The following is a 15,527-nucleotide window of genomic DNA, read 5'->3' as shown; positions in this document are numbered from 1 at the left end:
GCCTGATTGGATGATTATAAACTGTTTCTACAATGGATTGGGTGCTACTTATAAACCCATGCTCGATGCAGCATCAGGAGGAGCCTTGTGGGCTAAGAGCTACAATGAAGCTTATGAATTGATTGAACTGATGGCTGCTAATTAATACCAGAATCCTTCTTAGAGACTGACTCAGGGAAAAGTAGCAGAAATTCTGGAGTTCGATGCAGCAACTGCTATAGCTTCCCAACTTAAGGCTTTGACGATGAAGGTGGACACTTTGACTAATTATGGAGTTAATCAAATCACTAGTGTCTGTGAGCTTTGTGCTGGTGCCCATGAGACTGATCAGTGCGCTATTTCTAGTGAATCAGCTCAGTTCGTGAGCAACTTTCAGTGATCGTAGCAACCTGTGCCAGCCACTTATCATCCCAACAACCGCAATCATCCTAATTTCAGCTGGAGCAACGCTCAGAATGCAGTTCAACAACCTTATCAGCAGTACCCAGCTAAGCAGTACAACCTTAGTTTTCAGCAACCGCAATATGCACCAAGGCAGCAACTTCAGCTGCAACAAGCTAATAAAAAATCTGAATTAGAGGAGTTGAAGCTTATGTGCAAGAGTCAAGTTGTTTCTATCAAGACCTTGAAAAATCAAATTGGACAAATTGCCAATGCCTTGCTAAATCGTCAACCTGGTACATTACCTAGTGACACTGAAGTTCCAGGGAAGAAGGAAGCTAAGGAGCAGGTAAAAGCAATCACTTTGAGGTCTGGAAAGGTTGCGAATCCCGAACAAACTCAAGTTTCGAATGAAGAAGCTGGGGCTGAAGAAGAAGTAGAGCAGCATGAAGCAGAAGTGGAATCAAGGAAGGCTACTGGTGAGCACACTCCTCTTGAGGGTAATACAGGGGAGAAACAGATCTATCCTCCACCGCCTTTTCCTAAGCGGCTATAGAATAAAAAGATGGATAAGCAATTTGAGAAGTTTTTTGAGGTGTTCAAGAAACTTCATATCAACATAGATTTCGTTGAGGCTCTTGAGCTAATTCCTAGTTACACAAAGTTTATGAAAGGTATTCTCTCTCGGAAAGTGAAGCTAGATGATTTAGATACTGTCACTCTCACGGAGTAATGCAGTGTTGTGCTGCAACAGAAGTTGCCTCCGAAACTTAAAGATCTAGGAAGCTACACTATTCTATGCACTATTGGAAAAGTGTCTTTTGATAGATGCTTATGTGACTTGGGAGCTAGCATCAATCTGATGCCTTTGTCAATCTTCAAGATGTTGAATTTGCCTGATCCAAAACTAACTTATATGACTTTGCAGTTGGCCGACCGTTCTATTACATATCCGCGAGGTATTGTGGATGATGTCTTGGTCAAGGTTGATAAACTCATCTTCCCTGCTGATTTCGTAATTCTTGATTTCGAGGAGGATAAGAAGATTCCCATAATTTTGGGAAGACCTTTCTTGGCGACTGGCCGAACCTTGATAGATGTGCAGAAGGGTGAGCTAACAATGCGAGTGCTGGATCAAGATGTAACTTTTAATGTGTTCAATGATATGAAATTTCCTATAGAAAATGAGGAGTGCTTAAAAGTGGAGTTGGTCGATTCTATAGTTACTTTAGAACTTGATCAATTGCTAAGGTTTGATGCCTTAGAGAAGGCCTTATTGGGGAATTTAGATAGCGAAGATGACGAAGAAGAGGAGCAATTGCAATATCTGAATGCTTCTCCCTAGAAGAGGAAGATTGATATGCCTTTTGAATCTCTTGGAATGGAGGAATTGAACAAAGCTCTTAAACGCCTCAAGTCATCTATTGAGGAAGCTCCTACTCTTGAGCTTAAACCTTTACCTGAACATTTGAGGTATGTGTTTTTAGATGATGCATCTACTTTGCCTGTTATTATTTCATCTGACCTTTCAGGTAACGACGAGGAGAAGCTTTTGAGGATTCTAAGAGAGTTCAAATCGACAATTGGATGGACCATGGCAAATATTAAGGGAATCAGCCCTTCTTATTGTATGCATAAAATTCTGCTAGAGGAAGGTAGCAAGACTACGGTTGAGCAGAACAAAAGACTTAATTCGATCATGAAGGAAATAGTGAAGATGGAAATTCTTAAGTGGCTGGATGCAGGGATTATTTATCTCATTTCTGACAGTTCTTAGGTGAGTCCAGTTTAATGTGTACCGAAGAAGGGAGGTATCACAGTGGTTTCTAATGAGAAGAATGAGTTTATTCCTACTCGAACAGTCACGGGATGGAGAGTTTGTATGGACTATAGGAAGCTGAACAAGGCCACTAGGAAGGATCACTTCCCTCTGCCTTTCATTGACCAGATGCTTGACCGATTGGCTGGTCACGAGTATTACTGTATTTCGGATGGTTATTCGGGTTAAAATCAAATTTGTATCGCTCCAGAAGATCAGAAGAAGACTACCTTCACTTGTCCATTTGGTTATACCTTCCAGAAAATTTATGATTATACCTCCTGAATTTGCCGCTTAAGTGCGGTTTATCTTGATTCACGTGATTTGCAGACTATTGCGTGAACTCGTGCACACTTGAAGGGTAGCGGCTGCGGGTTCCCTACGATTAAAAAAAACAAATTTGTACAATTCTTTTATTTAAAAATCATTGAAAATTTATGAAATAAATAAAAATTGTTCCATAGTATAATTAGACTTATCCAAATTTATTATACAATAAAATTAAATTTAAAATCAATATTTTTTCAAATTTGAATTATTAAACATTTAAAAATATTCAAATATAATTATTAATTTACAACAATATCAAGTTTTATATTCTTTTAAATAAAATTTTACAATTTGTGATAGTACTGCGTCATATAAATCCAAACATGGGCCCGGTTTTAACATTTCATTTGCGTTAATAACAGTTGCGAATAAGACATTTTCCTGACGAAGATCTTTTGTCCAAAGAAAATGAAAATATAAACCCAATTAGTCCATCCACAGGTTTAAGATATTATGTGTACACCTGGATGATATTGTCTGTATAACATCCTAATTTTGCACTCTAACATCGAGAATCAACAGCAATGGCATCATCTTTAAATTGTTGTGTATCTATAACCTGCACAGCGAAATCAATATCTTCCGAAGACACCTCAGGCGCAACCAACACAAAACCAACCAAGATAATGTTGCCCAAAAAGAAGCCTGAGAAATGGTCTACTGGAATGGCTCCTGGTGAATATGGAGGCCCACCATTGACTACTAAGCTTAGAAAGTCTTGGGGAGGTCCTGGTGAAGACCCCATCACTTCTGATGACTATATTTGGAATAAAGATTTTATGCCTCGTATGAAAACATTGTTTAAGGACCCTTCTCAACATACCCAGTTGGATACACCTCAGGTTTTGTTAAGTTTTCTGATTTTTATATTTGTATTGAGACTTTTAATTTGTTATGGTGTTTGTTTTATTAAAGTTGTCTTCTTTTTTGTAAGTGTGTTTACTATTTGTTTGATCCTAAAGTTTTGGTAGTTGGATTCAATTAGGGATGTCATTTTTTTTCTTGTTTTGGTGTTCATGAACGTGTTACGATTAAAACTAGTGTATGAGCTTAAAAGAATAGGAGAGAGGGAGTTACATTGTTTGGTACTGCATTTAAATTAAAGCATAGGAGAGAGGGAGTTAAGATTGGCACTCACGACTGTGATTAAGAGGGGTGGGCAAAAGGGGAGTCACAAGGAGACTTGCCACTAGGTTATCATTGAATCCTCGACTGCGTCTGCTAATATCATATTTAGCCTCAGACTCTTGCGAATATCTAATTTGTACATCTTAATTGAATTGTGCCCAAATCCTATCCTAGAATCTTTCTTTTCGATGTCTATTTTCTGATCACTTTATTGATCACTAATTCACTATTTTTTCTGCAACTGTTTAATCTGGATGTTAACTTTGTATTCACGTGTTTTGACAGGAAGAGTCTTCAGGTTTTCTTAGCTTTAACAGGGTTATGAGTCTTGACAAGTATGCTTATTAACATCTTGACCTTTTAGACATCTTGTACTTCGTTGTTTTTGTCTTTGAGCTAACGTATTCTAGTTTTGTAAACGTAGCATGGATGCTGACTTTAGCAAAGAGTTAACAGAGCCTACAAAAATTGTCTCAGACACAAAAGTTGGGAGGGCTCAAGTAATAAACTTTCTACTAACTATGTAAGCTTCATGGAGGTTGCAACGTATCTTATTCTTGTTTTTATGATTAAGTTAAATGTCTTTCAGAATAGTGGAGATTTGAAGCAAAAATGGAGACCAGCACCTACACGACGCGAGCAGGATAAGTGGGATAGAGCATACAAGGCTGCAACTGGTGGCAGTGTATTACCTCTACTTTTCCTTTTCTCTTTCAATACCACTGAAAAATGTTTCAACCCAGTCCAGGCAGTTTAGGGATTTCTTCGTTGGTTTAATTTCTCGATTTCTAGATAGAGAGTGCTGATCTTAGTCGTCGTAATTGTATCTGTAGGAATTTATGTTACGAGAAATTAAAAAGCCTGTTGGTGATCCAGAGGTTTTGGCTGCAGAGTCGAGGGAACAGTATCTCAAGGTATTCTTACATATGGGTTCCCATCAAACGACATAAATGTTTTTTTAGCAAATTAAACTTTATAAGTTTTTGAAATTGTAACCTGAATATATCCTCCTTCTTTCCCCGTTATGAAAATTTGGCAGTTGAAGAATAAAATGCAGTTGCTTACCCTAGGAATAGGTGGAATTGGTTTACTCTCCGCATATGTATCTTACACTCCTGAGATTGCAGCAAGGTAAGTCTTAAGATTCTTAATATGATATGCAAATCTTTGATTTTAAGTTGAAGACTCTACCTTGCCTGAACTAATTGACATCATTCTGATGTGCTAGTTTAATCTAACATCTAATGTCCATTTTGCTTCTTCAGTTACGGCGTTGGGTTTCTTGGCTCATTGGCTTACATTCGAATGCTTGGTAATAGCGTAGATTCTATGGCTGATGGAGCCAGGGGGGTTGTCAAGTATGTGAGTTTTCCTTAAATGCAGAGATACCGATGTGTGTGTGTGTATCACTTTAATATGCATATGCAGTTGCTTTAGATTGCCACAAAGTTAGTTATATGTTGGGACCCTCCTTATGTTGTGGAGGTTAATAATCTGCTTAAATATTAATTTATTATAAGGAGATTTCTATGTTTGCCTTGTTGAACATGTAAAAAGCATAGATTAATGTTTCAATGTCCTTATAAATTTGCTAATGAAAAGTTTCAAATTGCAGAGGAGCTATTGGGCAACCAAGACTACTGGTTCCTGTTGTTTTGGTAATGATATTTAACCGTTGGAACGGGTGAGTGGCCTGACGTTCTTTTTGTCATATATGATTTTTTTTAATTGTATAATCATTATTTATTACACTCCTGCCATCTTTTTTTGTGAAACCTATTCGCAATATATTTCACGGGCATTTGATGGTTTGTACAGGATATTGGTTCCGGAATATGGTATCATGCACCTAGAACTAATACCTATTCTGGTTGGGTTTTTTACATACAAAATTGCCACTTTTACTCAAGCTATTGAGGAAGCATTGACTATAGTAGGGAAAAAGAGTCAGGTGTAACGTGATAATGAAGATCATATTTTGGCACAGTTCTATGCGAAGATAACAAAGGTATGCCACTATGGGGATTCACCATACTTGTATCAAGGTTTTGGATTGGTTGTTTGCAGCCCTTTGCTTAGCAGTTAGCTCTTGCTTTTATCTTTTGATCAAGGCAGTTTATAGAAGAAAGGAGTAAGCAATAAACCAGTAGAAGGAAATTTGTTTAAATGTATTTTTTGGGTTGCGATTGTGATTTATAGCTCATATATTAAGAAGATGAATTATTTTTTCTGATCTTTATGGCATTCTGAAGCTCGTAATTGAATGTTTGACCTGTATAATTTGGAAGGCAAAGTAACTAAACTCCCACTGTAAAACTATGGTTTCTGACTGAAATAACTAGTGGTTTAATTTGTATGGACTTGGCTTAAATTTCGTAGTCAACTGTGGTCTATGGTTTAGAAATGGTTCCTTGGGCGGCTACAGTTTAAAGGTTGCAGGGGTCTCACAGGACCTCCTGACATTTTCTGAATCATTTCACTGGATATGTCATTATTTGAATGTTTCCTTCTTACTTTTTCCTTTCTTGTACAACTAATTGCCCTCTTCCATTTTCTGATATGAAGACCAAGATTACTTTTAGAAAAGAAGGTTGAAGTCAGGGAAGCCTAAGAGAAGGTGCAGCTAGGTTGTACATGTGTACATTGAAATTTAAAGAGAAGACGATTGTAGTCTCTACTAGGCAGCATACGGATAGCAACACTGTAATTACTATTTAGAGACAACATGCAGATCATTAAAGATTTGCTTTCATTCCTTGAGTTCAAATTTTTGGTTTACTTGTAATATTCTAAAAATATTTCAATTTATACGTACACTTAAATTATAATAGATCCTACTTGATCCTAGTATTACTTGAAGTATAATTGGTATAATATATCTACAATTCATTCCCTAATTAATAGGTGAGAATAGGATTCATATTTTCTATTTCACTTTATCAAGTATTCACTCTTAACTATATAAACATATACAAGAGCTTAAATGATCCCGAGTTCCCTACTATTGCATATCTGGTAGGGCTGTAGATATTTCTCTTTCTGTTGTGACAAAGAGAGGTGTAGGCTGATCTCATCATGAAGCATCGTGATTTCAAGCCTATTTTTCATCATCATTGTCTCTTTTTTTCATTCATGGATAAGCCCCTGAGTTGTAGAGAAGAGGAAAAGTACAACTGAGGCATAAAACCACCCAACCATATTTGAACCGACCTTATTTCGGCTGATTTGAATTGATTATTTTCAACTCGATACATATTTGGGTTGAAAAATGTCAAACCCTATTTAACTGGGTTCGATATGAGTTTCGATATTTTTAAACTGCTCTAACCCAACCTGATTAAAAATATACTTACATGTTAATTTGTTACTCTTATGACTGTAAATATGTTTAGGCCTCACAGATAGGCCATTTATCATTAACTTATAACATCAGTCCTCAAAAATATGCCACAGTTTTCTTTAATATTTAAAGAATTTTTAAAAGGCTAACAGGGGTGTATTCAATTAAGATTTTAAAAAAAAATTGGATTCTTGAAATCAAGTGATATTCAATTAAGATTTTAAAAAATCCTTTAGAATCTTATTCAATATAAATTAGAAAAAGTTTTTTAAAATCCGAGTGTATTTAAATTAAATTTAAAAAGTCTACTAAAATATGATAGTTGATAGGGAAAAAAATAAGGTCTGGATATGTAATTAATGTTGCATTAATCGTATTAGAATTGGGCCAACAGCTAGGCCCATTTGAGAAGGCTCAAAACCCTGAATATTAATTAATTTCGTAATTAATTAATAAAGGATAAGTCAGCTGATAAGATGAGTCCTAGTGAAGAAATAAATCCTTGTAGATTGGTCTCCAATGAACCTGATGGAATAAAGAATCAGCTTCCTATTTCTTAGGACTCCAAAGTCCATTCTAATTCAGAGACTTGCCCACCTAGTCTCCTAACCCAAGTCCAATTCAAGGACTCCCAACATCTATATAAGGGGTCTCTCCCCTACCAATCAGAACTACATTTTTTGACTTGATCCTTGACAATTGGCAAGGTACGTAGGCATCTTGTTAAGGCAGATTGAGTCACGAAACACAAGAGCAGTCAAATCGAGCCTTGAAACTCACGTTCCTTGGTAATAAATACAGCAATTATATACCTTAGTTTTTAATCCATAACATTTGGCGCCGACTGTGGGGAACACAACAACAACCATGGCGAGAACACGGAGAACAATCAGGGCCATTGAAGGAGGAACACCCGTGGGAAAAAACCCAAACGATTTCGTCAACCGTGGAGGTACCTCCTCATTCAACCTATGCCACCACCCAAGGAGGAGCCCAGGTAGGGGCAACTGAACCTCAGCCACAAGGGATGATTCCCTCGGCTACTCAAGGTACGAATCCCCAACTTTAACAACTACATGCACCTGTGAATTCTTGACCCATTGGGTATGAGTATTCAACTGTGGTGACTTCTAACCCCCCCATATGGGATGCCCCTTTACCCCGAGGCTGGAGGAAGTGGACATGTTGGGCGGAGTGAAGCACGAGGGCGATCGCTCCCTATACACAAGGTTTGGCTCCAATCCCTGAGGATCAGGAATTTTCTGGTCCTTACACTGAGAGAGACTCCGAATCTTCAGATGATGAAGTGGCCCCAAGAAGGAGGAGTGCTGGCAAAGAGCCGATGGCTGATGGTCGCCAACGTCCTAGGAGCACCCAATGGACGAATTCCCAAGAAGTGCAGGAAAGGATCAGGGCTCATGAGGCTGAGATTCAAAGGCTGAAGCGCGACTTGGAGTCACACCAGAATATCAGACCCCCATTACCCCCAAGGGGGAGGAATCCTCCCCCTATCATAGACCTGGATGGTACGATAAAGAGAAGGGCTGTTGTCCCAAGGGCTGATCCAAGCAATCTTCTTCCCCTTCGAGATCCTGATGATCCTACTCCACCATTCACTGAAGAAATAATGAATGCCCATATCTCAAGGAAGTTCAAGATACCCACTATTAAAGCTTATGATGGCACTGGAGATCCCGCCAATCATGTCAGGACATTCTCCAATGCACTATTACTACAGCCCGTGAATGACGCTATTAAGTGTCGGGCCTTTCCACAAACCCTGTCGGGTATGGCTTAAAGGTGGTATAGTCGTTTACCCCCAAACTCTATTGGGTCCTTTAGAGAATGAAGTCAGGCTTTTATTAAGAAATTTATCAGTGGGAGAGTGCATGAAAAAAGTTCAGCATCCCTCATGAGCATTGTGCAGGGGGCGAAGGAATCCTTAAGAGCCTACCTGAATCGTTTCACAAAGGAAGCTTTAAAAGTCCCGGACCTTGATGACAAGGTAGCCATGATAGCACTGCAACAGGGAACTAGGGATGAGTTTTCCAAGATGTCCTTGGCCGAACGCCCCCTGAAAGTATGTTGCAGCTCCAAGATAGGGCAGGGAAGTATATCAAGGTGGAAGAGAGTATGAGGAAGACGGTCGTGAGCAACGAGGCCGCTGGAGGCAAGAAGCGGAAGACCGATCTGGAATACATCGCTAAGGACAAGTATCCTATAACTGAGTAGAATCCTGACTCAACTCCCAAGAGAGGAGGACCTGGACAAAAATTCACTGAATACGCTAAGTTGAACGCTCCTAGAAGCCAGATCTTGATGGAAATCGAGAAAGACCAAGATATTAGTTGGCCTAAGCCCTTGAAGGAAGATCCGCCAAACTAGACAAGAGCAAATATTATAGATTTCACAAAGATGTTGGTCATGACACCGATGAGTGTAGGCAACTGAAAGATGAAATAGAGTTCCTCATTCGGAAAGGAAGATTGAACAAGTACACTGGGGAAGGAAGAGATATGAATAACAATGGAAGAAAGAACTTCGAAGATCGTAGGAGGGACCAAGACGATCAGGGGGGAATCCCCAACCTAGGGGACCGGTGATAAATACAATCTTTGGAGGACCACGACCCCGAGGACCTGCGATAAACACGATTTTTGGAGGACCAGCCGCTGCTGGATTATCCAAGAACTCCAGGAAAGCATATTCCAGGAAGGTTATGCATATCGTTGGAGAAGCTCCAAAGAGGGCCAGGACAGGAGTAACAATGGCTTTTGATGATTCTGACCTAGAGGGTGTGAAGTTTCCTCATGACGACCCGCTGGTCATAACACCTATAATAGGAAACAGCCCGGTTAAGAGGATCTTTGTGGATAATTGTGCTTCAGTGGATATCTTGCTCCATGATACCTTTTTAAGGATGGGTTATACTGACTCCCAATTGACCCCAACCGACATGCCGATATATGGATTTGCGGGAGTGGAGTGCCCCGTGGAAGGGATAATCAAGGTTTCAACCACCATTGGTCAGGAACCAAGGCAAGTAACACAGATGTTGGACTTTGTGGTGGTAAAGGCTAGTTCAACTTACAACACTATCATGGGAAGAACTGGGATACACGCATTTAAGGCAGTCCCTTCTTCCTACCATTCAGTTATAAAGTTTCCCACCCGGAATGGGATTGGAAAGAGAGGGGAGATCAAAAAATGGCTAGAAGTTGCTATGTGGCCTCACTGATGGTAGATGGAGTTGGGGGGCAAGTTCTGCCTATTGAAGATCTGGATATTCGAGAGAATGATGAGAAAAGAGGGAAACCAGCAGAAGACTTGGTTTCGATTCCTTTAGCTCCCGAGGATCCTGAGAAGGTGACTTTCGTTGGAGCCACACTAGAGGAGCCCTTTAGAGGGAGGTTATTGAAATTTTAGCAAGAAAATAGTGACGTATTTGCATGGTCGGCAGCTGATATGCCAGGCATAGACCCGGAACTAATTACTCACAAGCTGAATGTGGATCCGAGTCGGAAGACGGCGAAGCAAAAGAATATAAGTTTTACCCCAGAAAGGCATGAAGCTATAAAGCAAGAAGTGGAGAAGTTCTTAGAAGCTGGTTTCATTGAGGAGATATAATTTTTGGAATGGTTAGCAAACCCTGTAATTGTGAAGAAGGCCAATGGAAAATGGAAGATGTGTGTGGACTTCACTGATCTGAAGGACGCATGCCCTAAGGACTGTTTCCCGCTGCCAATGATAGATACTTTAATAAATGCCACTGCTGGACATGAGATGCTGAGCTTCATGGATGGATTTAGTGGATACAATCAGATCAAGATGCACAAGGACGACATTCCAAAGGTATCATTCATCACTGAATTTGGTGTTTATTATCTTGTTATGGCATTTGGTCTCAAGAATGCATGAGCCACCTATCAAAGGCTGGTAAATAAAATTTTTAAGGATCTTATTGGTAAGACCATGGAAGTTTATGTTGATGACATGTTAGTCAAGAGTCTAGTGAAGACTGACCATATAACCCATTTGAGGGAAGCTTTCGAGGTCCTAAGGTACCACAAGATGATGTTAAATCCTACAAAGTGTGCTCTCGAAGTAGGATCTGGAAAGTTTTTAGGATTAATGGTCTCCAAGAGAGGAATCGAGGCCAATCCCAACAAAATAAAGGCAATCCTGGACATGGAGCCCCCAAAAACTATCAAAGATGTTTAAAAGCTCACTGGAAGGGTTGTTGCATTGGGACGATCCATCTCAAAGTCTGGAGACAAGTGCTTGTCGTTCTTCAAGTCTTTAAAGAAGCTTAAGGATTTTGTATGAAGTAAAGAAAGCCAGAAGGCATTCGAGGAATTAAAGAAATATATGGCTCAGGCCCCGTTGCTGGCCAAGACAGCTTCGAATGAAGTTTTATACTTATACTTGGCCGTTTCAGAGAGTGCCTTGAGCGCTGTGTTGGTTAAGGAGGAACTAAAAATCCAGAAACCCGTGTACTATGTCAGTAAAATTCTGCATGGAGCTGAATTGAATTATTCAACTATTGAGAATGGCTTCGAGAAAGTTACGTCTTTACTTCCAGGCTCACAAGATTGAGGTGCTAACAAATCAACCCCTGAGAAATATCATTCATAGTCCCAAGGCTAGTGCGAAGTTGATCAAGTGGGCAATAGAGCTAGGAGAATTCGATATCAAGTATAAGCCACGAACGGCAATAAAATTCCAAGCATTGGTTGACTTCATGGTGGAATGTACCATACCCAACCAAGAAGCCGGGGGCAGGAGGATACCATACCTCAAGACAAGGGAGTTGAGGATACCATACCTCAAGACAAGGAAGTTGATAAGGAGAAAGAATATTGGGTTCTCTATTTTGATGGAGCATCAAAAACAAATTCAAGTGGAACAGGTTTAGTTTTACAAAGCCCTGATGGGTTCTTGATTGAGTATGCCATGAAGTTAGACTTCCCGACCAGAAACAATGAGGCAGAATATGAAGCTCTGATAGCTGGCCTCGGCCTAGCAGGGACATTGAGAGTCAAGAACTTAAAGGTCTGTGGAGACTCGAAGTTGGTTATATCCCAGGTGAAGGGAGAGTTTGAGGCAAGGGATGATACGATGGCTAAATATGTCCGCCTAGTAAGGGCTGTAATGACCCAATTCGATGAATGCCATGTTGAGCACATTCCAAGGGAGGAAAATGCTAAGGCATATGCCTTATCAAAGTTTGCTTCATCCGAGATAGAGGAAAGTTCAGGAAGTGTATACTTCCGCGTTCTGAAGACACGGAGCATTGATGTTAAGCTTGTAGCTCCTATAGGTCTGGGGACGTCGTGGATAGATCCCATTAAGACCCATATTCAAACCGATTGGTTGCCAAATGATGCTACTGAAGCACGAAAGTTGGCTGTTCGAGCACTAAGATACTCTTTGATAGATGGGATTTTGTATAAAAGATCTTATGTGGTTCCTTACTTAAGGTGTCTCAGGCCCGATGAGGCACGCTTGGCTCTTGAAGAAGTACATGAAGGTATCTGTGGGCAACACTTGGAGGGCAGAGCACTAGCTCATAAGATAACCCGTTTAGGTTTCTATTGGCCAGAAATGATGGCTGATGCCAAAGAATATGTGAAGAAGTGTGACCGCTTTTAGAAGCATGCACCTGTCGTTAGACAACCCCCGAGATGCTGACCTCCATCAACTCACCCATCCCTTTGATATGTGGGGAATGGATATACTTGGGCCTTTCCCCATGGCCACGGTACAAAGAAAGTTCCTGATTGTAGCCATTGATTATTTTACTAAGTGGATTGAAGCCAAGCCTTTGGCCAAAATCATAACTAAGCAGGTTGCACAATTCCTGTGGGAAAATATCATGTGCCGGTATGGAATTCCCCCCATCCTAGTCACCGATAATGGAACACAGTTCAACAATGAGGAATTCAATATGTATTGTGAGGAGAATGAAATTGAATTACGATTCACCTCGGTGGCTCACCCGCAAGTCAATGGGCAAGCGGAAGTGGCGAATCGAATAATCTTGGATGGACTAAAGAAGAGGATCGAGAGGTCGAGGAATAATTGGGTGGATGAAATACTCCCAATACTATGGGCCTATAGGACTACCTGTAGAGTCACGACTGGAGCAACTCCCTTCATGTTAGCATATGGGGCAGAAGCAGTTATTCCTGTGGAGATATCACATTCCTCCCCAGGATTCAAGCTTTCAATGCTGAGGAATACGAGGAAGGGCAAAGGTTAGCCCTGGATCTAATTGATGAAGTGCGAGATGAGGCACATGCGAAGATAGTGGAATATCAGAAAAAGGCTTCATTCTACTACAACCTAAGGGTTAAAAAAAGGTTCTTCAAACAGGGTGACTTAGTCTTGAGGAAGGTGGAAGCTTCTAGTGTAGGGCAGAAAGGGAAACTTGCCCCAAATTGGGAAGGGCCATACAAGGTCAAAAGTGTTCAAGGTAGAGGAACCTACAAGCTCGAGACTATGGATGGCTTTGAAGTCCCGAGAACTTGGCATGCACAAAACCTGAAGATTTACTATGTGTAAATTGGTTGAACGCGATTCTCACTTGTCAAGATGACAAGTAGGTTGAAAAGCACCTTGAAGCTTTGCTTGCTTAGGACTACATGTTCTAGTTTTATTTTGAGGATTATTAAGACTTATGTAAGGGATGAATCCCAACAGTTTAAGAAATTCGTAAAGTTTTCGAAATATGTTGGCATGGCAAGTACACTAAGTGCGCAAGATGAAAGCATAAAGTTCAACAAACAAAGATATAAGGCAAGTGAATGCTACAAGTAAAAAAAGAGAGAAGGCCCAACCCAAATTTTGCTAGGCATGGGATTATGAAAGCCCAATAAAAGATCCACGTCTGAAAAATAATCAAGCCCAGTTAAGGGCCCGGTCTGAAAAAATAATCAAGCCCAGTTAAGGGCCCAACTTGAAAAAATAATCAAGCCCGGTTTAGGGCCCAAGTGTTTGAAAGGCCCAGCAAAAAGGCCCAAGTTAGAAAATGTAAAGAAAAGCCCAGGAAATAAATGCCCCCCCCCAAACAAAAGAGAAATTATTCCTGACCCAATTCGATCAGGATTCATGCTATATTCCTGATCAAATATTCTTGGTCGAAAAAAACCACGACCAGGAACAAAAGAAGGGGATAATTCGGTCAAAAATGTAATTCCTGACCGAAAAGGTCAGAATTCTTGTCGAAAAATCGTGACCCTGAAGGAAGCCCAACACTAGGACCCAAAATATGAAAGATAACAAAATTCCTGGATGAATTGAATATTCAGGTATGTCATGGATCTTGGGCTTTGGAGCCCATAAATAAGAGCCCAGTAAGAGGTTTGACCCGAAGAGAGTCCAGTGAAAGGTTTGACCCAAAATAAAAGCCCAGTTCAGGAAAAATAATGAAATTAAATATTATTGGGCTTAAAAAATATATCAAGCAGGATAAGGGCCCAAATATTCAAATCAAAGCCCTGCACCAGGGTCCAAAATCTGGAAGAAAATATATGTGAGTATTATCTTCAAAAACCAGGAAAAACAAGGGTCCCAATTGAAAAACCTGTAAAAAAAAATGGGCCCAAGGAAGCCCAAATGTTTGAAAGGCCCAGCAAAAAGGCCCAAGTTAGAAAATATAAACCAGGTCTTATTGGGCCTTGGAATGTAAAAAGCCCAGTATGGTCCAAATTAGAAGAAGGCCCATTAAAAGAAGCCCAGTAAGGGGTTGGCCCAAAAGAAAAGCCCAAAAAAAGGCCAAAAAATATATAAAAATCCTGATCCTATTCAATCAGAATTCTTATTGAATTTCTGGTCGAAATGTTTGAGGTCGAAAGATCTTCGACTAGGACTAAAAAGAGGGTTTAATTCGGTAAAAAAAATGGATCATGACCGGAAGGGTTAAAATGCTAGTCCAAGGGGTCAGAATCCGGATCCAAGAGGTCCTGGTCTAAATTGTGAATCCTGGTCAAGGGGTCAGAATCCTGATCTTAATTGTGAATCCTGGTCCAAGGGGTCAGAATCCTAGTCCAAGGGGTCAAAATCCTGATCTAAATTATGAATCCTGGTCCAAGGGGTCAGAATCCTAGTCCAAGAGGTCCTGATCTAAATTATGAATCCTGGTCCAATGGGTCAGAATCCTAGTCCAAGGGGTCAGAATCCTGATCTAAATTATGAATCCTGGTCCAAGGGGTCAGAATCCTAGTCCAAGGGGTCAGAATCCTGATCTAAATTGTGAATCCTGGTCCAAGGGGTCAGAATCCTGATCCAAGAGGTCAGGATTCCTGATGTAATTTGTGAATCGTTCGACCAAGGATCAGAATCCTGATCCAAGTGAGGTCGAAAGAGCTTCGACTAGGACTAAAAAAGAGGGTTTAATTCGGTCAAAAAAATGGATCATGACCGAAAGGGTTAAAATCCTAGTCCAAGGGGTCAGAATCCTGATCCAAGAGGTCCTGATCTAAATTGTGAATCGTTCGGCCAGGGATCAGAATCCTGATCCAAGGGGTC

General features: G+C 40.3%; 1 protein-coding gene across 4 annotated transcripts; it reads left to right on the top strand.

Annotated features, from left to right (window-relative positions):
• The first annotated feature begins 2,939 nt into the window (after positions 1–2,939).
• Positions 2,940–6,488, top strand: LOC141707904 (protein CONSERVED ONLY IN THE GREEN LINEAGE 160, chloroplastic). 4 transcript variants are annotated; one of them, XR_012569214.1, is made up of 10 exons: positions 2,943–3,372; positions 3,944–3,993; positions 4,083–4,158; positions 4,233–4,343; positions 4,492–4,572; positions 4,698–4,789; positions 4,924–5,016; positions 5,274–5,342; positions 5,477–5,666; positions 6,224–6,488. XR_012569214.1 is itself a non-coding variant. In XM_074511348.1 (9 exons), the coding sequence occupies exons 1-8, from the start codon at positions 3,055–3,057 to the stop codon at positions 5,328–5,330; spliced, it is 882 nt and encodes a 293-aa protein (XP_074367449.1). In that variant the 5' UTR covers positions 2,940–3,054; the 3' UTR covers positions 5,331–5,342; positions 5,477–5,674. The 4 variants fall into 4 exon arrangements, 3 of the variants coding, with proteins under 3 accessions (XP_074367449.1, XP_074367447.1, XP_074367448.1); XM_074511348.1 differs by lacking the exon at positions 6,224–6,488 and having other exon boundaries at positions 2,940–3,372; positions 4,924–5,020; positions 5,477–5,674; XM_074511346.1 differs by lacking the exon at positions 6,224–6,488 and having other exon boundaries at positions 2,945–3,372; positions 5,477–5,895.
• The last annotated feature ends 9,039 nt before the right edge of the window (positions 6,489–15,527 follow it).

This window comes from Apium graveolens, chromosome 2 (genome assembly GCF_009905375.1).
Source record: "Apium graveolens cultivar Ventura chromosome 2, ASM990537v1, whole genome shotgun sequence".
Classification (NCBI taxonomy): Eukaryota; Viridiplantae; Streptophyta; class Magnoliopsida; order Apiales; family Apiaceae; genus Apium; species Apium graveolens.
The sequence above is the reverse complement of the archived record's forward strand: the minus strand, read 5'-3'. Positions and strand labels throughout refer to the sequence as shown.

Bases quoted from the DNA above. Each gene is read 5' to 3' on its own strand.
- LOC141707904 (XM_074511346.1), top strand. From the start codon at position 3,055: ATGGCATCATCTTTAAATTGTTGTGTATCTATAACCTGCACAGCGAAA. The intron at 3,373-3,943 runs GTTTTGTTAAGT...GTGTTTTGACAG, and splicing joins CCCAGTTGGATACACCTCAG to GAAGAGTCTTCAGGTTTTCT. The intron at 4,790-4,923 runs GTAAGTCTTAAG...TTGCTTCTTCAG, and splicing joins ACTCCTGAGATTGCAGCAAG to TTACGGCGTTGGGTTTCTTG.